The 25,612-nt window shown below is 47.0% G+C and overlaps 1 protein-coding gene across 3 annotated transcripts in view; it reads right to left on the reverse strand.

Annotated features, from left to right (window-relative positions):
* ANXA6 (annexin A6) overlaps nucleotides 1-24,249 on the reverse strand; it is a 59,210-nt gene extending 34,961 nt beyond the window's left edge. For 2 of the 3 annotated variants that reach the window (XM_037801199.1, XM_037801198.1), the window contains exons 1-2: nucleotides 24,124-24,248; nucleotides 13,579-13,622 (exon numbers count right to left, since the gene is read on the reverse strand). In XM_037801199.1, coding sequence (XP_037657127.1) covers nucleotides 13,579-13,596 — 18 coding nt within the window. In that variant the 5' untranslated portion in view covers nucleotides 13,597-13,622; nucleotides 24,124-24,248. Of the gene's footprint in view, nucleotides 1-13,578; nucleotides 13,623-24,123 lie in introns of all 3 variants that reach the window. The other variant, XM_037801200.1, reaches the window with a different exon arrangement.
* Between the last annotated feature and the right edge of the window lie 1,363 nt (nucleotides 24,250-25,612).

Raw genomic sequence — 25,612 nt, forward strand, 5'->3', positions numbered from 1 at the left:
TCAAAAAAGTGGAGCAGCTTTGAGAGATGGATGGAAAAACAGAGGCCTAGGAGGGTCAGAACTACAGAATCACTGCTTTGCAAGGATCCTTAAAAACCCTTTAGGTCTGCTTCCCCCCTTGATACTTGATTCCAAGGGGAAAAGGTCTGTGTCATGAGTTAGAGAAATAACTATGCATAAGAATAACAATGTATCCCCAGCACCTAGCACCGTGCTTGGAACGGACACTGGAAGGGGCTCAGTAGCTGTGACAGTGTTGAATGAATGAATGAATCAGTGGAGACCCCCGTGATAGCTCAGGCTCTGCAATGGGGGGATGCTGAAGGGAAGGCAGGGCAGGGGAGCCCTTCCTGGCACAGGACTCCTAGCAGTGCTCCGTCCAGTGCTGGGCACTGCTGGGACCAGCACAGCAATATTAAGCTTTGAAAGAAGCCAGCAGGGGCTGTGTCCTCTAGCGTCTGAGCCTGCTGCTGCACTCAACTCCACCTGCCCGACTCCCGCCCTGAGCCACGCTCACTCCAGCCTGCAATCTCCAGCCAAGCTCCAGATCTCCAGCTGTAGGACTTGCCTCACAAGGCTCACTTGGAATAAGAGGGAAAGCACCTTGAGAACCACATGCTGAGATCCAAATGGGGGAGGCTGGTCTTAATATCACCATCATGTCCCAGGAGACCCCCAAAACAGAGAGGAGAGGGAAGGATCCACGCAGCAGCTGGGAAGGAATCCAAGGCTCTAACAGACCAAGCTCTCCCTCTTTCCTCCAGATTCCACGCAGGGTGGGGCCTCGAGACGGAAGGGACAGCCATCACACAGGGCTTCTCCCCTCACCAGAGGTGTCGGCCTACTCTCCCCTGGATACCGAATCATTCATGTTATTTTACTGCGTCACTTGCCTGCACTGTCAAAACGTGACTCCTTTAGGTAGGCCATTTCCTCTCTGGGCCACTCTGACCCCATTTTCAAGGCTATAAATAGGCAGCAGTGCTGTCCAACCCATGGGACCCTAAGTGCTCCTTGCCCTCTCATGCTCTCCCACTTCCAAGCAGCTAGAGGCTTCCGGGACCTTCCATGCAGCCATTCATTCAATCAAGCAACATTTACTGAGCACCTACTATGTGCTAGGACCAGAGGCCATTAAGAGTACACAGTCTGGTAAGGGATGCGCACAACAATTTCAACCACAATATAGTACTCACACTGAGGGTAACTAAGGAGCCAGAAAAGAGATACTATCTTCAGAAAGTTCTATGGGGGAGGAACTGTCATGCTCACTGATACATTTCCAGCACTGAACAGGGCCTGGCACAACTGGGCCTCGTGTGGATGGATGCATGACCATGAACATATTCAGAGAAGAGCAAAGAAGCTTCCTGCAGTGAGGTCTCAGCTGAGTCCTAAAGGATGAGTAACAGTTGGCCCCAAGAGGTAGGGGAGGGAGGAAAAAGAGGTGAAGGAAAAGGCATGCACGCAGAGGAAGGAGCTAGGCAAAGGCCTGGAGGCAAGAGCTGGCAAGGAACAGTCAGGGAAGTGACAGTCCTGCAGGAGGGATCAGGTAGGATGCAAGGGAGGCAGACAGGGGAGGCTGGGCAGAGAAGAGACTGGCGAGGGAAGGAGAAGATGGAGATGAAGCACATCACAGACTCCTGGACTGCTGGGGGAGGCACCCAGTTGGAGGTGCACCACTTAAGCATGAGGGGCTTGGGGTCAAAGTTTTCCAGGGCAAAGCGAGGCTCTTGCATCCCAGCGTTATTTTCTGTGTCTATTAAACAGAGCTGCCCACTCCTAATATCACCCCACGTTTTGGCATTTTGAACTAGTCTGAGCCTTATAACTTGCCTTTTTGTATAGATCAAAAACAATTGATCAGCAGCATTTTCATATAGTTCCAACTAATACCAATCCCCAAGTTGCTATATGGGACCTTTGTTTTTTAATTCTGTTTTATTGAAATATATTCACACACCATACAGTCATCCATGGTATACAATCAACTGTTCACAGTACGATAATATAGTTATGCATTCATCACCACAATCTATTTCTGAACATTTTCCTTACCTCAGAAAGAATCAGAATAATAATAAAAAATAAAAATAAAAAAAGAACACCCAAACCATCCCCTCCATCCCAACCTATTTGTCATTTAGTTTGTATCCCCATTTTTCTACTCATCCATCCATACACTGGAGAAAGGGAGTGTGATCCACAAGGTTTTCACAATCACACTGTCACCCCTTGTAATCTACATTGTTATACACTCGTCTTCAGGAGTCCAGACTGCTGGGTTGGAGTTTGGTAGTTTCAGGTATTTACTTCTAGCTATTCCAACACATTAAAACCTAAGAGGTGTTATCTATATAGTGCATAAGAATGTCCACCAGCATGACCTCTCGACTCCATTTGAAATCTCTCAGTCACTGAAACTATCTCGTCTCATTTTCCATCCCCCTTTTGGTCAAGAAGATATTCTTAATCCCACGATGTCAGGTCCAGATTCATCCCTGGAAGTCATACTCTGCGTTGCCAGGGAGATTTACACCCCTGGGAGTCGGGTCCCACGTAGGGGGGAGGGCAGTGAGTTCACCTGTCGAGATGGCTCAGTTACAGAGAGAGAGGGCCACATCTGAGCAACAAAGAGGCACTCAGGGGGAGACTGTTAGGCAAACTTATATGCAAGCTTACCCTCTCCTTTGCAGTAACAAGCTTCATAAGGGCAAGTCTCACGATCGAGGGCTCAGCACATCAAACCGCCAGTCCCAATGTTTGTGACAACTTCAACACCAGTCCAGGTGAGGAAGTCCAACACTTCTGCACTGTCCCCCAGCTCCTTGGGGCAGGGGTGGGGGTGGGGGGGAGGCTGTAAATATATTTTTTATTCTCTGCCCAAATTACTTTGGGATGTCTCACTATTTCACTCTAACCTATACTAACCTACTGTATCTCACTTCCTATTCAAAGTTCCATGTAACTGCGGTGTTTAAACAAACCAACTATAGAGTTATACAGTTTAGAAAATATAGATCCTGCACCAAATAGACATCTCTTCCCTTGTTCTCACAAGCAAGTTGAACTTTTAAAACAGTCAGGAGTTGGGCACGATGGCGGCATAGAAAGGAGCGGAAGCTAAGTAGTCCCCCTGGAACAACTAAAAAAAACCAGAAACAACTAGTAAATAATCCAGAATAACTGTGGGGGGACAAATGAGACCATCCACTTATCATACACGAACCTGAATTGGGAGGAATGCCTGAGAACACAGCATAAAATCTGTAAGTAAAACCTGCGGATCCAAGTCGTGAGACCCCCTCCCCCATAGCCCGAGCTGCAAAGCCTCGTGGTGCCAGAGAGAAGCTCTCTCCCAGCAAGCGAACATAGCTCAGCTGAGCTCCAACTGGGGTTTTAAGTAGCGAGTGTGAACTGCTCACTACAGGTACGCATCCCCAAAAAAGGCTTTGGGTGATGACTGACCTTGGAGAGCCGGAGGATCGCCTTGGGCTGGGTCTGAAGGGGACTATCTGTTTCTTTTTTGGCTCAGTGGAGAAAGCCCCAGTCATTTTCAGTTTCCAGGGCTGTGACTCTGGGAAGGGTGGAGACACCACAAGCAGAGAGCAAGACCATTGAAATGCTAATGACCTCCACCTGGGGGGTATGTCCTCTCTAGGAGGAAAGGGGTGGGGCCCTTTCCATTCAGAACCAGACCCCAGAGCCTGGGGGAACACGGCCATACCTCCTCACACCAGTCAAGAATTATAGGCTAACAGGCGTCACCTGCTGGGCAGAAAAGCACAGTGACCTGAGGCATCAAAGGGTGGAGCAATTTTCTAAGACACACCCTCAGGGAAACCAGATACTGAATATTTCTTCCCTCTGGGACCTGAGCCTGTTCTGGTCTGGGAAAACCTGATTTGGATAACCAAGGAAACCATGCCTAGACAACAGAAAATTACAACCTACACTAAGAAAAACAAAGTTATTTCCCAGTCAAAGGAACAAACATACACTTCAACTGAGACACCGGAATTTAAACAACTAATGCTAAATCAAATCAAAAAGTTTAGAGAAGATATTGCAAAAGAGATAGAGGCTGTAAAGGAAACACTGGGCATATATACGGCAGAAATCAAAAGTTCAAAAAAACAACTAGTAGAATCTATGGAAATGAAAGGCACAACACAAGAGATGAAAGACACAATGGAAACATACAACAGCAGATCTCAAAAGGCAGAAGAAAACACTCAGGAACTGGAGAACAAAACACCTGAAAGCCTACACGCAAAGGAGCAGATGGAGAAAAGAATGAAAAAATATGAGCAACATCTCCGGGAACTCAAGGATGAAACAAAGTACAATAATGTACGTATCATTGGTGGCCCAGAAGGAGAAGAGAAGGGAAAGGGGGCAGAAGCAATAATAGAGGAAATAATCAATGAAAATTTCCCATCTCTTATGAAAGCATAAAATTACAGATCCAAGAAGAGCAGCGTACTCCAAACAGAAGAGATCTGAATAGGCCTACGCCAAGACACTTAATAATCAGATTATCAAATGTCAAAGACAAAGAGAGAATCCTGAAAGCAGCAAGAGAAAAGCGATCCATTACATACAAAGGAAGCTTAATAAGACTATGTGCGGATCTCTCAGCAGAAACCATGGAGGCAAGAATGAAGTGGTGTGATATATTTAAGATGCTGAAAGAGAAAAACCACCAACCAAGAATCCCATATCCAGCAAAGCTGTCCTTCAAATATGAGGGAGAGCTCAAAATATTTTCTGACAAACAGACAATGAGAGACTTTGTGAACAAGACACCTGCCTTACAGGAAATACTAAAGCGAGCACTACAGGGTGATAGAAGACAGGAGTGCGTGGTTTGGAACACTATTTTGGGAGATGGTAGCACAACAATGGAAGTACACTGAACAAAGGTAACTATGAATACGGTTGAGAGAGGAAGGTGCGGAGCATGTGAGACACCACAAGAAAGGAGGAAAGATAAAGACTGAGACTGTGTAACTTGGTGAAATCTAGAGTATTCAACAATTGTGATAAAACTTACAAATATGTTCTTTTACGAGGGAGAACAAGCAAATGTCAACCTTGCAAGGTGTTAAAAATGGGGAGGCATTGGGGGAGGGATGCAATCAGCATAAACTAAAGACTGTAACTAATAGAATCATTGTATTATGCTTCCTTTAATGTAACAAAGGTGATATACCAAGGTAAATGCAGATAAGAGGGGGGGATAGGGGAGGCATGTTAGACACTTGACATTGGTGGTATTGTCTGATTCTTTATTCTACTTTGATTTAAGGTTATTTTTCCTTTTGCTGCTTCCTAGATGTCATTTTTTTTTCCTCTTTCTTTTGCCTCTCTACCTTCTTTGACTCTCCCTCCTGCCTTGTGGAAGAAATGTAGATGCCCTTATATAGATAGTGGTGAAGGTGGTGAACACATAAATATATGACCATACAGAGAACCATTGATTATTTACTTGGGATGGAATGTTTGGTGAGTGAACAAAACCATATTAAAAAAAAAATGGGTTGATGACAAAACCTCAAGGGCAATATACTGAGTGAAATAAACCAGACACATAAGGACAATTATTGCAGGGTCTCACTGATAGGAACTAATTATAATATGTAAACTCATAGACATGAAATATAAGGTACCAAGATATAGGACAAGGCTTAAGAATGGAGAGTGGTTGCTTAGTATGAGCAGAATGTTCAACTAGGATGAACTTAAATGTTTGGAAATGAACAGGGGTATTGGTAGCAAGATGTAAGAATAACTAACAGTGACGAATGTGTGTGAATGAGGTGGAAAGGGGAAGCTCAGAGTCATATATGTCACCAGAAGGAAAGTTGGAGGTCAAAAGATGGGAATGTATAAAACTGAATCCTATGGTGGGCAATGTCCATGATCAACTGTACAAATACTAGAAATCGCTTCCATGAACCAGAACAAATGTATGACAATACAATTAGAAGTTAATAATAGAGGGGCATATAGGGAAGAACTATATACCTATTACAAATGATACACTACAGTTAGTAGTATTTCAACATTTTTCATAAACAGTAACAAATATACTATAACAATACTACGAGTCAACAATTGAGAGGGGTTGGTTAGGGATAGGGGAGGATTCGAGTTTCCTTTTCTTTTTTTCTTTTTTCATCTTTCACTTTGTTTCTTGTCTGGAGTAATGAAAAGTTTCTAAAAATTGAACAAAAATTAAGTGTGGTGATGGATGCACAGCTGTATGAGGGTACCCAGGGGCAAGTGATTGTACACTTTGGATTTTTGGATAATTGTATGCTATCTGAAGAATCTCAATAAAAATGACAAAAAAAAAAAACTTAAAAAAAAAAATAAAAAAAAAAAAACAAAAAACAGTCAGTTTTGACCTTTACCCTTTGGCCTGGATTGCCCCAGTCTTAACCAGATCTCCTTCATTCATATCACTAATTGAAGCCTGGGCTCTTTTTCAGCTTATACGGGATCTTGAGAATTTTTTTTTTAATTTTATTTTGAAATAAATTCAAACTTACAGGAACAGCTGCTAAAACAATACAAACCCCATACACAGAACTCCAGCATACCCCGACCCCCCTCCCCCGATACCCTGATCCACCAACTTTAACGTCCTGTCACACCACCATTCCTTTATTTCCCTCCCTCCCTCCCTATCTATCATCCATCACCTATTGCTCTGTCTTCTGAACATATGAGAGCAAGCTGCACACATCCTTGAACAAACAATATAATTCACATATACATTTCCCATGAACAAGAACATTCTTTTGTACAATCCCATCAAGCGCAGCTAAGAAGTTCAAGAAATTCAACACTGATACAAAACTCACATTCTATATTTCCTTTTTTTTTTTTCTTATGTCCCATCTGTGTCCCTTTGAGCCTCCTCTCCTCTATCCTCAGATCCCATCCAGGATCATCCTTGGCATTTAATTGTCATCTATTTAGAGTGTCTTTTTTTTTTTTTTTCATTGTGGAAACATATATACAGCCTAAATCTTCCCATTCCACCCCCTCCCTAGCATTCCATTAGTGGGATTAATCACATTTAGAATGTTGCAATGCTATCACCTTCCCACCATCCATTACCAGAAATTTCCCTTCACCCCAAACAGAAACTCTACACTCACTTCTTAACTCCCCATTGCCTCTTCCTCACTTCTCGTAACCCATACTCTATTTTCCATCTCTATGGTCATGTTCTCTGATACTTTCTTTGTGTTTACCATGGGGCTTAAATTTAACCTCTTAAATCTATCACAATTTTGTTTTTCTTTGATACCAACTTAACTTCAATAGGACATATGAACTATGTTCCTATACTTCATCATTCCCCCACCTTTATGTAGTTCTTGTCAAAAATTACATATTTTACATTGAGTCCAAAACCACTGATTTATCCTTACAGTTTTATGTATTTTAGATCCTGTAGGAAGTAAATAGTGGAGTTACAAATCAAAAATACAGCAGTATTGGTATTTATATTTACCATGTGATCTTTACTGGAAATCTTTATTTCTTCACATAGTTTCAGTCAATTGTTGTGTCCCTTCCTTTCAGCCTGCTCAATTCCCTTTAGCATTTCTTGTAGGACTGATCTACTGGTGATGAAGTCCCTCAGCTTTTGATTATCCGGGAATGTTTTCATCTCCCCCTCATTTTTACCATCCAGGTGTTTGTGAATTCTCCAAGTCTCTGATGGTTATTGACTTCCATTTGTATTCCGTTGTGGTCAGAGATTTTAAAATTTACTGAGGCTTGTTTTATGTCCCAGCATACGGTCCATTCTGGAGAAAGATCCATGATCACTAGAGAAAAATGTGTGTCCTGGTGACCTGGGATGTAATGTTCTATGTATGTCTGTTAAATTTCTCTGTATCTCTCTTTCCTTTGTTTCTCTGTTGGTAGGGCTCCCTTTAGTATCTGAAGTAGGGCAGGTCTTTTATTAGCAAAACCTCTCAGCATTTGTTTGTCTGTGAAAAATTTAAGCTCTCCCTCAAATTTGAAGGAGAGTTTTGCTGGATAAAGTATTCTTGGTTGGAAATTTTTTCTCTCTCAGAATTTTAAATGTGTCATGCCACTGCCTTCTCGCTTCCATGGTGGCCGCTGAGTAGTCACTGCTTAGTCTGATGTTGTCTCCTTTGTATATGGTGAATTGCTTTTCTCTTGCTGCTTTCAGAACTTGCTCCTTCTCTTCAGTATTTGACAGTCTGATCAGAATATGTCTTGGAGAGGTTTTATTTGGATTTATTCTATTTGGAGTTCGCTGGGCATTTATGCTTTGTGTATTTATATTGTGTAGAAGGTTTGGGAAGTTTTCCCCAACAATTTCTTTGAATACTCTTTCTAGACCTTTATCCTTTTCTTCCCCTTCTGGGACACTGAGTCTTAAATTTGGTTGTTTTATTTTATCTATCATATTCCTGAGATCCATTTCAATTTTACGATTTTTTTCCCCATTCTTTCTTTTGTTCTTTCATTTTCCGTTCTGTGGTCCTCGAGGACATTGAGTTGTTGTTCAACATCCTCTAATCTTGTATTATGAATATCCAGAGTCTTTTTAATTTGGCCAACAGTTTCTTTTATTTCGATAAGATCATCTATTTTTTTACTGACTCTTGCAATTTCTTCTTTATGCTCTTCTAGGGTCTTCCTTATGTCTTTTATATCCTGTGCCATGCTCTCATTGTCTGCCTTTAGTTCTTTGATTAATTGCGCCAAGTACTGTGTCTCTTCTGATCTTTTGATTTGGGTGTTCAGGATTGGGTTCTTCATATGGTCTGGTTTTATCATATGCTTTAAGATTTTCTGTTGTTTTTGACCTCTTGGCATTCGCTTTACTTGATAGGGTTCTTTCAGGTTATAAAAAATACCAATCTCTAATTTGTCAGATCTACAGCTTGGTGGCGTACACTTTCTCTAACTAACCATTAGATGGCATCCGTGAGTCACCTATTCCCCTCAAGTCAGTTCTTCCCAACTTTGTCTTTGTGGTATGTGGGGGTCTGATTCTTGTGGGGTCCAATTGGTGCACTAAGTTTGGGTGTGTTGTTGGTGCTGTCTGCCCTGCATGTGGGGCATGTGTCTGGGTGGGTGGGAGGCAGGGGAGCTTCAATAATCAAACCTCCCAGGTGTTCCTGGAGATTTAAGGCTGTTGCAAGAGTCTAAGCCTTCATTTCAGTCTTGCCACAGATTGTCTCTGCCGCTGACCCACAAGTCCTTGGTATTGGCGTAGGGTCCCTGCAATTTCCGTGCGGGTCCCCCTTCTCAGTTGTGCTCTTCCAGGACCTCTGCTGAGGGAAGGCTGTGCCATGTCACAAGTGCACGCCGTCCCTCCAGGGAAGTCCTGGACCGCCGGGCTGTGCAGGGGTGTTCCCAGCCTGATGTAAAGATGGTTGACTGGGGCGTGTTAATTTCCCCCTTTTCGCATAGCTCCGCCTTCCCAGCTCCAGGACAATTAGCTGTGGGTGCACTAAAGGCCACTATCCATGGCCAATACTGTGGCATGTGTGCGGTCCTGTGGGAGACAACTCCCTGTCACACTGGGTTTCTTGGCACGGGTCTGGGCTATGAGTCCAGCCCTGGGCAGGAGCGTCCCCAGCCCGCCGGGGAGATGGCTGCAAGGGGCGTAGTTTCTTTCTCCTTTTGACCCCTCGCTGCTCCCCTGGCCCCGAGACAATCAGCAGCAGGTGTGGGAAGGACTATCCTCCATGCCAGACACCAAGGCGTTGGTACAGCCCGCTCCTGCCGTGCTTCACTGCGTGGTTCTCCCCGTCGTATCCGCGGCCACTCCCAGGTTTTTTTTCAAAAAGAACTAGTCTGTCTGCAAATGCCAACCCACAGTTACCCCACACTGCAGCGCGGCCACCGGACTTTCAGCTGACTCACTCACTCGTTTCAGAATGCAGAGTCCCGGTTTCACCAAATGTACGGTCCCTGTGGATTTAGCAGAGCTTATCTGGATGGTGCATTGCTGGAACTGATGTTCTGGGTCACTTTCTGGTTTTTATCTAGTATTTTTCAGGAGGTGTTTTTTTGCCCTGTCTCACCTAGCTGCCATCTTAGGTTCCTCCAAGAATTTTTTTTTTTAACTTGTCTGCTGGGGCTGGGTGGGCCAGTGGTGACAAGCACTAAGATATCCACTGAGACCAGATTCTTCAGGGCTTCCAAACAGCCAGATGCCCAAAGTCACTAAGATCCTGAGACTGTAAGTTGCAGGAGGGAATGAGGAGAAGATGGAGGAGTGTCCCCCACAAGACGTGTGCAAAGATAACCAAGTCTTCCAAGTAAACACCTGCCAGATGAGTCATCCCAGGACCCCAGATCATGGTTGATTACATTTTAGAGACAGAGGGGTAGCCCTTAAAATCACCCAGTGCAATTTTCGATTATATAGTTGTTACTAGAATACAATCTTTTGTTTTAGAAATCAAAACGTGGGACTATACAATGCAAACAGTGAACCCTTTTGTAAAAGATGGACTATAGTTACCAGTACAATTATAAAAATGTTGTTTCATGAATTGTAACAAACGTACCACACTAATGCAAGGTGTGAATAATAAATAGGGTAGGGTGGTATATGGGAATTCCGTATTTTATGCATGATTGTTCTGTAAATCTACAATTTCTCTAACAAAAAAAGAAATTTATTTTTTTAAAGAAAAATCCTCCAGTGCGGGGCTCCCAGCATCAGGCATTTTTATACCACCTTTGTGAACTGTGCCATCTCCAACCGCCCCCTGGGCAGCTTCCTGGCTTTCTCCACTTCCACCCTCCCCATGACTGCCCATTGCTCTTCCAACAGACAGCTTCCTGGCCTCAGGTACCCCTGATCAAGGGGAGGGGTGAGCAGAGGAGAAGGTACTTTCCACCCTGAAATATTCAGCAGGACGTGGTGCCAGCTGGTGAGCAGCCTGGCCCAGGGGCTCAGCGGTCTCGGGTCCTGCCCAGGCTGCAGGAGGCAGGACCACCTCCCTAGCACAGAAGCTGACATCACCCAGAGAGACCATGCCTGCTCAGGCCTCCAGCTGAGAGCTGCCTTGACCAGGGTGGACCCAGGCCCCAGCATCTGCCCCCTCATGCTGCCCTCCAAGTGTTTTCACGCTCATCATCGGGTTCAAATCCCAGAACATCCCTGTGAAACTGAGGCTGCAGAACATGCTTCCCTGGACCTTTCTATGATATCACATTAATTTCTTCACTTCTTTGGGCCTCAAGATCCCCTCTTCCGGAGGGAAAGATGGGGAGAATAGCACAATGATCACAGTGGAAGGAACTGGGGGTGACGGGACCAGGGAAAAGAGGCAGAAGCTTGGAGTGTGTGTATGTGTGTTGGAGACAGCATTAGAAGCAGAGCTGGGGTGCTAATAACTGGAAGCAAAAGACACAAATTATAGTTCAATGGGAGGAAGACCTTTTGCACCCTTCTCTTTATTTTCCAACCTCCTCCTCTCCACCCCAACCCATACACTCCAAGCATACCAAAATTACTTTTACTCCCCTGAACACACAATATTCTCGCTCCCCGCTCTGGCCGTCTGTTCCAGTCATTCCAGTGACCCAGACTCCTCTCGTCCCCCCTTACTCTTCCCAGAGTAGCCCTACTTGCCCTTTGGGGCAGCCTTCCCCATTCCTTTGACTTGGGCAGGAGCCCTCCTGTGAGTCCCCCTAGAGCTCCTTGGTTTCTCCACCAGCACTATTATCACCATGCATGGGGGATTCGTCTCCCACCCTGGGATGCTTGACTGCAGGTTGTCTACTGGCTCTGGTCCATGGCAACAAGAAACCACAGGCCAGCAAGGCAGGCAACAGGGACAGAGAACATGGGACCAGGAGCCCCCAGATCTGTGCCCCTTGACCTGGCCATGCTGATCTCCCAGGGATTGATCTTACCACAGGAGTCATCTCGAATTCTGCAATGCAAATGTCTCTCAGAACACAGCTCTGGGATGACCACATAAGGGAAATGGGGAAGAGCCAAAGTTCCACATTGGATCTTTGCCCATAACCACGAGAACTCTCTCTTCCTTGGAGAGGTCCCATGTGCAAAGGGAGGAAATGGCAGGGCTTTTTTGAGGTGCTGATACAACATCGTGTAACACAATATGATATTTGAAAACTACGAATAAACATCATTTAGGCCCGGGTTCATTGGGTGGCAAGTCATGAACTCAGGAAAGAAGTTTAGTGGTCATGAGCTCAACCAGCTCATAAGGGAAAATGAGACCCAGTGAGGGTAAAGAAATCACCCAAGACTACTCCTGTATTTATGCTCTGTGGCTGAAGTGAGGGACACATGGGGTCAAGTCAAGCACCCCATAGTTTTACTCTTCCCATCCCTACCCCACTGTCACTGTCACATGGCCGCATCTCCTTCTTGAAGGCCAGCCAGCTGGGATCACTTTCAGGCAAGCCCTGGCACAGAGTGACTTTCTAACTCTAGCCACACACAGGAGTGAGAGCTGATACACCTCAAATTCTGTTCAGCAAACTGGTCACGCAGCACAGAAGACCGAAGTTAGTCTCCCAAACCAAAGAAATTCAGTCCCAAATAGATGCGACTGTGGGAAACTGAAGACTTCCATGTTGCCTGAGCCATATCTGGGGTGGTGGCTTGGAACGCTACGCCACAGGCCTGCATGGAATGCTGTGCAGGCACGCCTTGTAAAGATATGTGTCTTGTGACTATGATGACAACGTTTACCATTGTCCTAAACCTAGATTGTTCCTTCTGATATGCAACAGGATGTAAACATAGGTATCTGGTGGGCTCTCCTGTGCCTTAGGATACTTAGCATATACTCTCTTATCTTCTGAAATAAATAAATAGCTGGAGCACAGGTGCATGATCATCCACTTGGCACGAGATGCAGTGGGTCCCCTGCTCCCTTAATTCTTAACTTTGTCTGCGTCTCATTCCTGTGCCGCCCTGTCAGCAACATGTGACAGGGAATGTTTCCATCTGCAGGGCAAGAGGACCCTTTATGGCTTTTGCCTGTCCAGTACCCATTTCTCTTCCAGGGGAAGCACTCTTGGGCCATGCAGGTCAGGTAGGGCCAACCCTACCACCTGACGCAGAGAGGACAGGTCTCCCGAGCCTGGTCAATGAGAACCAAACCTGGATTTGGAATCAGTTATGCTGTTTCTCCTGGGGCTACCAAGGCAGCAGAATGGAAGTCTCGAGCTGGTAGTGAGCATGCCCAGGGGAGGAACCTGCTGGAGAATGAAGCCACCCAGACGCAGAATTCTGACAATATCATTTGGGCCCCTGCATCCAGCCCAACCTAGAGCCCAGAACTTCTCAGTCACATGAGCCAATATGCAACCCATTCAGCTGAAGCAGTTGTGTGCTATGGGTCACTTGTATCTGAAAGAGCTGTGACTTGTAATAGGAGCAAGCAGGGCCAAAGAACCTGTCCTGCTCCTTTCAGGCTGAGGGCACCAGGGCTCTTGGCAGCAGACCTGGTGACTCCAAGGGGAGCCCAGATCCCAGGAAGGCAGAACACAGTCTTCCAGAGGGGAGCTGATCCTTACCTGTGCTGGTTTGGCCATGGTCTCAGGTTCTGCGGCAGAAAACACTGTGGAGAAGAAAGAGCCCATGTGAGATTCCCCCACACTCCGCTCCCATCCATTCCTCCCTCCAACTTTCCTCATCCCAACTTCCTCCTGAGTGATGGCATCCTTGCTCTGCTGTTTTCCAGCTGCCTCCAACCCTTCAGGTTAAATCACACCCAGACTTGGCTCATGTTCAGGCACATTTTTCAGAGGATAATGGGTAGACTAGATGGTGTCTAGACTTAGCAACCAGGATGGGAGAGGGACTGGGAACCCAGAGGGGGAGAGGGCATGGCTGCTGACCACCTGATGCCCATGGGCTGTGTGGGGTACTGTCCTGGGCATCTCACTTCATCCTCACAGCAATCTTGCCAGACACCAGCATCCCCTTTTTGAGAGGATACTGAGGATGTAGGGATGGGAAGGTTAAATAACCTATTCCCAGAATCTGAATTCACCTATTCCCAGATTCCAGAGTCTGAACCACACGTATCCTGCACTTCCTTTCCCAGTCACCAAGAACAGTTTTAGAGCCCAGGGCTTAATGGTCTGCAGGTGACAAGATACCAGGGGATCCCAGTCAACTGTTGCAAATATCTGAAGACCTATTGTTCTTGTATAATCCCATAAACATTTATTTAGCACCACTCTATTTTAGGTACCATTCTAGGCTCTGTGAACACAGCAGTAAATGAAAAACATCAAACCTTGCTTTCCTGGAGCTTACTCTCCAACAGGGGAAGAGTAACAAGCAAACACATATATTGGGCCCTTAAAAGAACTAAGGGTTAAAAGATAAAGCTTGATGACATGCTGAGACCTCTGTCTTGGGGCTTGTCCCTATGAAGCTTGTTACTGCAAAAGAGAGGCTAAACCTGCTTATAACTGTGCTTAAGAGTCTCCTCCTGAGTGCCTCTTTGTTGCTCATATGTGGCCCTCTCTCTCTCTAGTTAAGCCACCTTGGCAGGTGATCTCACTGCCTTCCTCCCCATGTGGGACCCGACTCCCAGGGGTGTAAATCTCCCTTGCAGTGCATGATATGACTCCCGGGGATGAATCTGGACCTGGCATTGTGGGATCAAGAACATCTTCTTGACCAAAAGGGGGATGTGAAATGAAACGAAATAAAGCTTCAGTGGCCGAGAGATTTCAAATGGAGTCGAGAGATCACTGGTGGACATTCTTATGCACTATATAGATAACACTTTTTAGGTTTTAATGTATTGGAATAGCTAGAAGTAAATACTTGAAACTATCAAACTCCAACCCAGTATTCTGGACTCTTGAGGATGATTGTATAACAACGTAGCTTACATGGGTGACAGTGTGATTGTGAAAACCTTGTGGATCACACTCCCTTTATCCAGTGTATGGATGGATGAGTAGAAAAATGTGGACACAAACTAAATGAAAAATAGGGTAGGATGGGAGGGATGATCTGGGTGTTCTTTTTTACTTTTATTTTTTATTCTTATCTGTTTCTTTCTGATGTAAGAAAAATGTTCAAAAATAGATTGGGGTGATGAATGCATAAACTATATGATGGCACCGTGAACAGTTGATTGTATACCATGGATGACTGTGTGGTATGTGAATATATCTCAATAAAACTGAATTTAATTAAAAAAAAAAAAAGATAAAGCTTGGTGAGGAAAGTGACAAAGGATGCAACTGGAGGTGGAGTGTTTGGAGGGTCCCTCTGAGGTGAGGTGAAGCAGGACACCTTGGGGCAGCACGACGAGCCAGAGAACAGCAAGTTCTGAGGCAAGACAGTGCATGGCACAAACAGTACAGCTGGAGCTCACCGAGGCTGATGTGGCAACAGCAGAATGGAGAGGGGCACAAGAAAGAGGGGAAGGGGTCAGGGGTATTGGTAGAAAGTGGGGTCAGGGGGCAGCAGGGGCCAGTGCCTGAAGACCACTGTAAAACTTTGGATTTGGGGGGCCACTGTGGGGGGGTCTGAACAAACAAGGCACACGATCTCATTGAAAAGGGATTGGGGGTGGGGTCAGAAGATGGTGTCTACAGTGAGGAAACAAGTAACAAAGTTATATAACCTAAAAAGATACGTAAAAAAGGGATGTAACTGATGTGGAAAGAGGAAAGGGGAGGGAGTAGCTGTGGCTAATGAGCACTCTGAGCAGCCCGGCAAGAGATGGAGGTTAATGAGAGTTAAAAAAATTTTCTACAGAAATAAGAGAGGGAGCAACAAAGAACATTGCTCTCCACTTTAAGCAGGCCTGTGCAATTTGATCTTTTTTTTTTTTTTGAACCATGTCTATTTATTACTTCTAAAAAGTTAAAATTAAAAACCCCATCAGACTTATTCAGTTAAGACCAAGGAGCAGAACTAGAAGACGGTTTTTTGTTTTGTTTTATTTTGTGTTTTTTTTTTTACCATTTTTTTATTGAAATATATTCATATACCATACAATTATCCAAACTGTAAAACAATTGTTCACAATATCATCATATAGTTGTGCATTCATCACCACAATCAATTTTTGAACATTTTCATTACCCCAAAAAATAAAGAATAAAAATAAAAGTAAAAAGAACACTCAAAAAGTCCCATACCCCTCCTTCCCCATATTAGTCATTTACTTTTTGTCCCCATTGTTCTACTCATTTGTCCATACAATGGGTAAAAGGAGTGTGAGCCATAGGTTTTCACAATCACACGGTCACACCATAGAAGCCATATAAACACTCACCTTCAAGAATCAAGGATACTGGACTGCAGTTCAACAGTTTCAGATATTTCCTTATAACTAGTCTGATAAAATAAAAACTAAAGAGGGGTATCTATATAATGCATAAGAGTCACCTCCAGAATGACCTCTCAAGTCCATTTGAAATCTCTCAGCCACTGAAACTTTACTTTCTTTCATTTATCTTCCCCCTTTTGGTCCAGAAGGCTTTAGAAAGTGTTCTTGAGGAGACACGTCAGTTCAGTGCTTTCCAATTTTCCATGCCTCCCCACAAAACTTAGGGGGATCAGCCCCTGAGCTCAATCCCTGATCCTGCTCTCACTTTGGGGTCTTTGCAATACAAGGGGGAGAACATGGTTGTGGAGTCAGACAGACATCTGGATTCAAATCCCTCTTTTGTCACTGACCATGTGACCCCAGGACACGCTGCTCATCTCAGTTTAAGGTGACCTTGGGGACAAAATTGTACTTTGTCCTCTCTTACCTTGCAGGGTTGTTGAAGGAAGAGACCTAACTTAGGTCAAGAGCAGAGCATAGAAGATAAGGCATGAAATATGTTCTGTATAAATGGTGGCACTCACTGTACTGGGTGGGAAGTCCAGGGGACAGGGGCTTTGTCACGTTGGCTCATGTGTCCCCACTGCCTGGTTCCTCCACCATGCCTACAGCCGGCAGCTGCCAGATATCAGGGGAATGGGGGACACGGGACAGAGGACAGAGCTGCCTGCAACCGCAGCTTTTCAGCTTGAGGAAACCCCACCGTTTCTCTGACAACCAGCGGCCACTTGACACAAATATGCAGCTCTCACCAGGAAATGGAAACGCTCCACCGCCCCCCCACCCCCACCCCCAGGGCCCACAGCTACAGCTACCCAGCAGTGCCAGGGTCTGGCCAGGAGCCAGCTCGGGTTTCCCCAGGCCTGGGGGACTGTGGGGGCAAAGGGTGAGGGAACTCCAAGGCCAGCAGAGAACCAGGGACCGAATGAGGCCCAGGAAGTCAGCTGACACAGCAAGGGAGGCCTGGGGCCTGTCACCTACCACCTCCAGCCTGGAAGCATTTTCCTTTGGCCTTGTTGCTGGAAACTTCAGGGGCTGGCCACAGCCCAGGCCCATCTGTGGGCCAGAGAGGCCTCGAGGTCTTTGGGAAAATACTCTCAGCTCTGAGAGCAGTTTACATGTGCCTTGTGAACATGCATCTTGTATGTGTATGCGTAAAAGTTTCTTCCAGAACTCAATGCTCACATGTGGTTTGGGGGTGAATCTCACTGCCAATTCCAACCCCACCCGGAAGAGCTCAGGGAATCTCCAAGGCTGGTCATAGAGCACTCGTTCCTCTAACTTTAAGAGAGCCTTTAGTCCCTGCCCACAGCAACCCAGGCCCTACTTCTCAAATAGGCTGAATGTTTTATATCCAGTGTTTCAGAATCCCGGAAGACCCCTTAACAATGCACGACTCCAAGCCCTTCATTTTCTAGACAGGAAAGGAATCTCAGAGAAGGAACGTGACCTGCCAGGGCCCAGACAGCAGCCAATGTCTCAGCCTCCCAGGAAAGACCCAGGTTCTGGGTCCTAATTTGCTCCTGTGTAACCTCAGACACACCAGGTTCCTTCTCTGGGCCTCAGCTTCTCCATCTGTAAAATGGGGATAATGTCACTCCCCCTTTGAGAAAACCAGAGAACAGATGTGAGAGCCTGCTATAGACTTCACCCAGGAATTTTCACAAAATCTCAGAACATTAGTCCTAGGAGGGATCTCCCCCAGGTCACATGCCCCTCCCCTTCCCCCCTCCCACTCTGTCTACAATACGCAAGCATCATCATCTTCTTGTCTGAAATGGCTGCTCAGGACTGGCAAGAACAGACACTCTAGGCCTGCGCATCTCTCCTCTATGGAATCCTGAATCTCTTCTATCCTGGATACCCAGTGAGGGATCATCATGGCTAATCCACTCAAGGGGAGAGTCACCTGGATGGCCTTCCACTGCCCTAATCCTTTAGCCTGCAATCAATCATGTTTCTTCCTTTGGGAGCTCCAGGCTAACTCTGGCAGGGAGACTCTGGGGTAAAGAACATTCCCGAGCTGGCAGGACCTGTGGCCCAATCACGGAGATGGGTCAGTGGAGACCTGGGGAGGGGAAGAGCCTTGTCCAAGTAATACAGAAGGCAAGTGCTTTGAGGTCAGACCTAACTCTGGGTTAGAGCTCTTCCCCTGCCAGTCTGTAATTGAGGCAAGTTACTTAAACTGAATCTCAATTTTTACACCTGCAAAGTGCCTGTAGGAATACCTACATGTACTGAGAAATAAATAATGGTTGAAAGGCCCTTAGCACAGTGCGTGGCACACAGTAAAGGCTCAATAGCTGGTAGTTTTTATTATGATAAGTCCAAATATTTACAAGGGAGGCGGCATGGCGTTGTGATAAAGAACACAGGTTTTGTCCTCCTGGCACTGCAAACTCCTAGCTTATGACCTTGGACAAGTTACATCATTTCTCTCTGCCTCAGTTTCTTCACTTATGAAATGACAACCTCAGAAGGCTTTTTGTGAAAATTCAGTGAAATTTAGCATGGCCAGACACAGATGAAATGCTCAGTGGGGGGGAGCTTCTGCTGTCACAATCATCATTCTTTACAGCAGTGGGCTCCAAAGCGGGGTACAGGGCAGGGCAATCCTCTAGGGTGCACGATGAGAATATGAGAACTTGCTAAATTTCCTATTCCATCATTTTACGTTATGTTTTTAATGTTTATTATACAGATATAAAATTAAAGACCGTATGAGAGGTTCAGGCTGAGAGAAGTACACACACACACAAGAGATTGGAATCAGCAGAACGAAGCAGCAGGAGGAAAGAGAAGAGAGCAGCAGCAGCATAAGAAGCATTTCTGTCCCCCTGAAGGTAGCCTGGGGGCTTTGAGGTGATTGTTGCCTGTGAGGGGTTGAAAACTGGTAGGGGAGGGGGAGGGGAGCAACTTGAGAGAAATCAAGAAACCACCAGGAAGATGTAAAAACTCACCCAGAACTCAGCCCCGAAGAGTGCCCCAGGGACCATACCCTGAGCCCGGTACACAGCTCACAGGTTTCCGGTGGTCCCCTCAGTGCCAGCCCTCTTATCTCAGCCTGCAAAGTCCTTGCTAATCCTTCCTGATTTATCTGCCCCCACCTCACTCCTCTTCACCTGCCACCACAGCCCCTCCCCGTGAAACCAGGAATGCCCTCACTAAACCAGCATTTTCTATCCAGCCTTACAAGAATCCAGACTAGTGCTTTCATTAAAACCACTTGGGGAGTTTTTCTTACTTCCAAAGAATAAGGCCAACCCCTAAAGATTCTGATTCAACTGTTCTAGGTAGGGCGAAGCCTGGGTTTTGGTGATTTTGAAAAACTTTCCTAGGTGATTCTAATGTACGGCCAAGGCGGAGAAGTGCTGTTGCATGCTGGATTCAAATGCCACCTTTCAGGAAGGCAGGAGTGATTTCTCCCTTCTTTGAACCCCCACAGCGCTCTGAAACTACCCTCACTTGACTGGCTTGGATCAATCACTGTGGATTCACTTATCTGCTCTAATGGGTGGAGGAGGCAAGCGGCAAGGTATTGTTAGGAAAACATCTGTGCTTCAAAGGAAAACTGCACTGTCTGGAGAACAGCTTTCCGGGTTATCTGATTCTACTCTCAAACTCTGAGCGATTCTACAATGACAAGTAACTGTAGGTTAGCAAAGCAAAGTGATTCTTAGAAACATTCTTTCCTAACTTGTTAGAGATCCAAATAACACCCCCTACCCCGTCCTGTGGAAAAACCAGTTTTGCCTCTACTTGCATTTTCCTTTCAATATAACCCCATCTGTTCTTCAGATTCTAAGCTAGTTATAACCATCTGCTTGCTTCAGTCACTGATTAATGAGTGAAACCTTGACCACGTGTTCATTTTTATATCTGTTTGAGTCATGAAAATTTCAAATTTCTTGAAAATTTTCTTTTTAATAATACGTATAGTCTTTTTTGCTGTACCCCCTACCACAGGGCCTGGGTCATAAGAATTGCTGGGTGAAATGCACCGAAGGACTTTAATGTGTTCTTTAACGATTCCCTTGGGGAAAACGGCAGAACAGAAAGAACCACCTAACTGAGTGGTTTCAAACTACTCTACGGAGGAGACCAGGGTTTCCAGCAACCCCCAGCCCAATCACAACAAAACTCACGTTATATGTTTTCCATATCTAGATTTCATTTAAGATTTCCTTTGAACAATAGCTTCTTTGGCTAAGTAATTTCTGAACACCACACACTCCTCATTATATGGCCAGGAGTGGAGACAAGGTGAGAGGTTTGGTAACTTGCCAGAGTTCATACACCGAATTAGTGATTAAGCAGAGCTCAGTTTTCAAAAATATTTATTAAGCATGTCCTGCAAATTAGGCCCAGTGGTGGGTAGGAGGTGGGGGTAGAAAAAGATGGAGAAAGACAAGGTCCTGGCCCAAAGCCGCTTGCAGCATAGAGCAGCAGTCTGCAATTTTTTTTGATCCCATACACCATCAGTAATAAGAAAAAACTGAGTATTCATCATGACAACCAAAAATACACTTTTTAAGGATGAGATTAGAAGCACATATAATGAAAGGTCTGTTTCTTTTTGTACCCCAGATCATTTTTAGCGCCTCCCCAGGTGTGTGTACCCCACTTTGGAAGTCCCCAGCCTATACAATCTAGACCTTTCTCATTGCCCTGTCCTGACGGCTCTCCCCCAGCCCACAGGAAGACCCAGGAACAGCCTCCTCCCCTTCCAGGAACTTTGGTTTGATGAAGCCAAGGTAAGTGTCATCCCTGGCTCTGTGCCGGAGCATACCCCCCAGCCTGCAGCACTCAGGTTTCTTAGAGAGCAGTGTCTGTCTTTTTCCTGTCCCAGCACCATTGATCCTAGTGATGGACCAGGCCCCAGGAGATCATCCAGGCTGCCCTGGGTTTGAATTCCAGCCCAGGTCACTTCTGTGAGAGGCAAGAAAGTAAAGTGTCTAAAAATCCATAGCCTGGGGCCAGAATGCTTGAGATTTCAAGCCTGACAGTGCTAGTTGGTAGCTGTGTGACCTTGGGCAGATACTTAACCTCTCTGTGTCTCACTTTCATAGGCAAAATGGGGATGAAAATAGTACCTACCTCATAAGAACTGTAGTAAGGATTAAATGAATTAAGCTCTATCTAGTGCTTAGAACAGGGCCTGGTACATAGGAAGCACTATGTAACTGTTTGTTATTATTATTTCTTGCCTCTTGACCTGACCAAGTCACAAAAATTCTGAGGGTTGGAGTTTACATATTACACAGGGGTTCGGCCAGGGCTCAATAAACAGTAATGCTTGCTGTTTTCTTACTATTTAAGGAGTTCCAGGCCACCCATTTTAGAAATGAGGAACCTGAGGCTCAGGTCACCTGTCTTCTCAAGCACCACACCCTTCTGACATGGCAACAGTAGCACTGCATCTCTGTATACAGCGTTCTACCGTTTGCAGGGCGCTTTCACATCCGCCATCTCGTAACCTCATGAGGGTGGTATCAATCTCACCCTCATTTTAGATGACTGTCAGAGGCTCAAAGAACCCAGGAACAGCCATCCCTTATAGGCAATCTCCATGGGGGCTTCTCAACCCCAGGAGGAGAGGAAATAAGAGTGGGCTGCATTGCAAGCCAAGGAGCTTACAACCATCAAGACACCCCACACTCACTTCCCCTCCCCTGTTTGCAGAGGGGCAGATGGCATGCTCAGGAATAGGATAGATACCACATCCTGCACCTTGTTCCCACCTAGGAAGTATCTTGAAGAGGCTGGGTGTAGGGAGGCTGGTGGCACTACTGGGCGTCCCCAGAGAATCCTAGAATGCAGAGCAAGATGGGCCATTCAGATCCATCTCTTACCCACCCCAGGAAAGAAACTCAGGCCCAGAGGGGTACGACTGCACCTAAGGCACCAGCTGGTTAGTGGCAGGGCAGGGGCCCAGGGCTCCCTCTGGGTGCTGCAGTGCAGATGCTGGCAGCTGCCCAGCTCTGCAGAGCCTCCCCGACCCGGTCCCAGGAATCAGCCCCAAGAGGCCCTGGACTTCTCTGAGGCTGCCGCCTTCCCTGCACACTTACATCCACACTCTGCCCCACCAACAGCTGTGGCCCTTACCCAGAAAATGTAAATATTTCCTGTATCCCAGCAGCTGGTGCCTTGGGACAAAGGGTAGAAGGCAAAAGAAGATGACTGAGTGACTGTCACAGCTGCAGAGGGGAATGGAGGCCTCTGCCTCCCTGCCCAGCCCCACCCAACTCCCAGAATCCTAGATCTTAGAACAGTTGAATCCCACAATGCTAGCACTGGAAGCCCCAGCCAGTTCAGCCAACTGCCACAGCGGGGAAACAAAGGCCCAGAAAGTGAAGGGGCTTGCTGGAGGACCCCCGGCATACTGAACTGTATCCCTGCTGTCCTGACCCCCAGGCCAGTGCCCTCTGCATGGCTCAGGGCCTGTGGGTGGGAAGGACAAGGTCCAGGAGGACAGGTGCTGGGGCAGTCATTCACCTGGCAGGGCTAAGCAGGTCAGGATATCCTGTCTAGGTCAGTGGGACCGGAGATTTAAGTTGTGGGAGGGAATAGGGGGGAGTACTGGAGGGAAAACGGTGGACTCTTGGGGAAAACCAGAATCCTCTCGCTAACCCAGAGCCATATGCCCAAATTTGGAATTGTCAGGGAAGGCCCACCAGGGTTTGGAGAAAAAGAGGGAGGAAGCAGTGATCAGACTAGTCTTTCTAAAGGACCTCCTGCTCCTTCCCCTTGCGAGGACTATGAAGGGTGAACCAGGCTTCCTAGAGGCTTCCCGAATTTCTAATCTTCCTTGCAGCTGACCAATAAATCAGTTCTCACAGCCACTGTTTCCTCTGAGAGGGGTTGGTTTATCAGCTCCAGAGCTGGAGGAGGAAATTGGGGCCCAGAGAGGGAAAGCCACTGGCTCAAGGTCACAATGCAAGTTGTTGGTGGAGCTGGGATTCAGATTCAGGGATTTCACTCCCATGCTAATATTTTGGGCCTCATCTGAAGCCCCCAAGCTTTGGGAAGGCCCAGAGGGGGCCAGGAAGAAGGGTGGGGCCCCTGCCTCACCGCAGGGGGCTTTGGAGCCCAGTTGCGAAGTTCCTTCATAGGCATCCAGTGGCCAGAAGGGGGAGGGAATGCCTATCAATCTGCACACACAGGCCTCTCCCCTCCCCCCAACCCCTCCCCCGGCCCAAACACGCACAAGCCATTTTACATGCGGCCCTGAGAGTCTTCAAGCCGTCTGTCTTCTGCCTCGGCCACACCCTTTCTTGCGGGTCCTTATGCTCGCGTTCAGCTCCTCCAACCCCGGGCCTTCAAAGGCTCTTCAACCCCTCAAAGCAGGGCCAGCAGCCCGCCCTTCCTCAATCCCTGCGCCCTGCGCCCATCTCGACCGCACCCTCTGCAGAGCTGCATCCACCCCCACCTCCACCCCCCTCAAAAAAACCCTCTGTCCCCCGCTCTTCCCCTCCCCCAGCCAGGGCGCCGTCCGCCCCCGCTTCTCCGCCTCGGGCCCCAGACTGGCTCCACTGCGCTCCCCCAGAACACCCAGGCCATGACCCTTTGGGGTTCCAATTCCGGCTCCCCGCGCCCACCGAGCTGCCCGCGCCTCTTCCGACTCGCAGGAGACCCAACCCGGATCCCGGCTTTACGCATCGATCTCCTCATGACTGCGCGTTTTTTGCTCGACCCCGCGTCCCTGCAGCCCCAGAAGTAAGGTGCCCTGGAGCCCCTCCAGCCTCAAACCACTCACCGCGTGGTGACCTCTTGTCGGGGACTGCAGACCGACAGACAGACGCGCGGACGCTAAGCTCGCTGGGTCGGAGCCCGTTAGCAGAGGAGCAGCTGCCGCAGCGCAGGGGCGGGCCGGGGAGACAGCCGTCGGCTCCCGGGTGGGACACGTGGCGCACAGGGGCCAATCCGGCTCTCCCTGCCTTCCCTCCCCCCCATCCCCACCCCCAGGATCATTAGCTCTTTGAGTCTTAGAATGTCACCAGACCGAGGAACCCCGCCATGAGAACATCCGTCAGTTTTCAGACCTTGTATCTGAGGCCTAACAGGGTAGGGGGATTTGGCTAAGATCACAGCGGTCATTCAAGGCTGCAAGCCAGGGCTCCAGTTCTGAACACTTTCCCCCAAATTCCTACAACTAATCAAACCTTTGTTTAGAAATAGAAAATTGAGGCTTGCCAGCAGGCCAAGCACTTTATCTGCCTAATCAGGTTCCCTTCCTCAACAGCCCTATCAGGTCAGTGACATTATTTACCCGCTTTGGGGAGGAGGAGAACCCAGAGAGCCCAGTTCCTTGACCAAGGTCATTCAGCTGAGCTGCAGGCTAGGATTCCAACCTGTGCCCTGTGAACTTCAGACTGATGCTTATTCCTGCTTGGTTTAGGGGATACACAGTCCAAGGGGAAGCAGACAAGAAGACTGCAGTTGCAATCCACAGCTGTGGGGAAGACACTAGAACATTAGCAAACAAATCGAAAAAAAACTCTGTGGGACTCCAGAGGAAGCCAAACATTATGGTCTCTCAGGGGATTTGTAAAGACTTCTTGGAGGAGGTGATGCTGCAGTAAAATCAGTAAATACCTCCATCTCCCTTCTGCCCCTCAGAAATCCTACTTTGGTGGAAAGATGCTCCAGCTTTAACCAGGGGCTGCCATTCAGTGGTGGGTCTTCATGGGCAAGACATTAACTGTGCTAATTTTCAATTTCCTTATCTGATAAAATAGGAATAATCAAAGCTTCTTCAAAGGGTTGTCCTCAGAATTTGTTATTAGTTCAGAGACCCCTAAGTCTCTAACAAGGAGACCAGATTGGAAAGTATGTCCTTCCATCTATTCATTCACTCAACAACCACTTATTGAGCACCTACTGCACACAAGGCACTGAGCTGGGAGACAGAAGTGAGCAGGTGGAGCCCTGACCTGCCCTCTCGGAGCCTCCACTTTCTCAGAGACAATAGATTGTTGATGATAGTTATACTGAAGTCGAGTGTTGCTGAGGAAGTCACAGATACATGCTCAGGGCCATCTCCCAGCCCTTGCCTACCCATCCTCCCCACTCCTTTTCTGTTGTGTGACTATGTTCCAGTCTTTTCATTCTGCAACTGGGGAGGGGGGGGGGGTGTTAGGTTAGGTCTCCTCCAGACCTTAAACGCAGAAATTGGGAGCAAGCAGCCCTGGATGCTTATCAGGGTGGGCAACTCTCAAGGCGGGAGCCCCCTCCCACTGGGTCAC

Source organism: Choloepus didactylus, chromosome 13 (assembly GCF_015220235.1).
Source record: "Choloepus didactylus isolate mChoDid1 chromosome 13, mChoDid1.pri, whole genome shotgun sequence".
Lineage (NCBI taxonomy): Eukaryota > Metazoa > Chordata > Mammalia > Pilosa > Megalonychidae > Choloepus > Choloepus didactylus.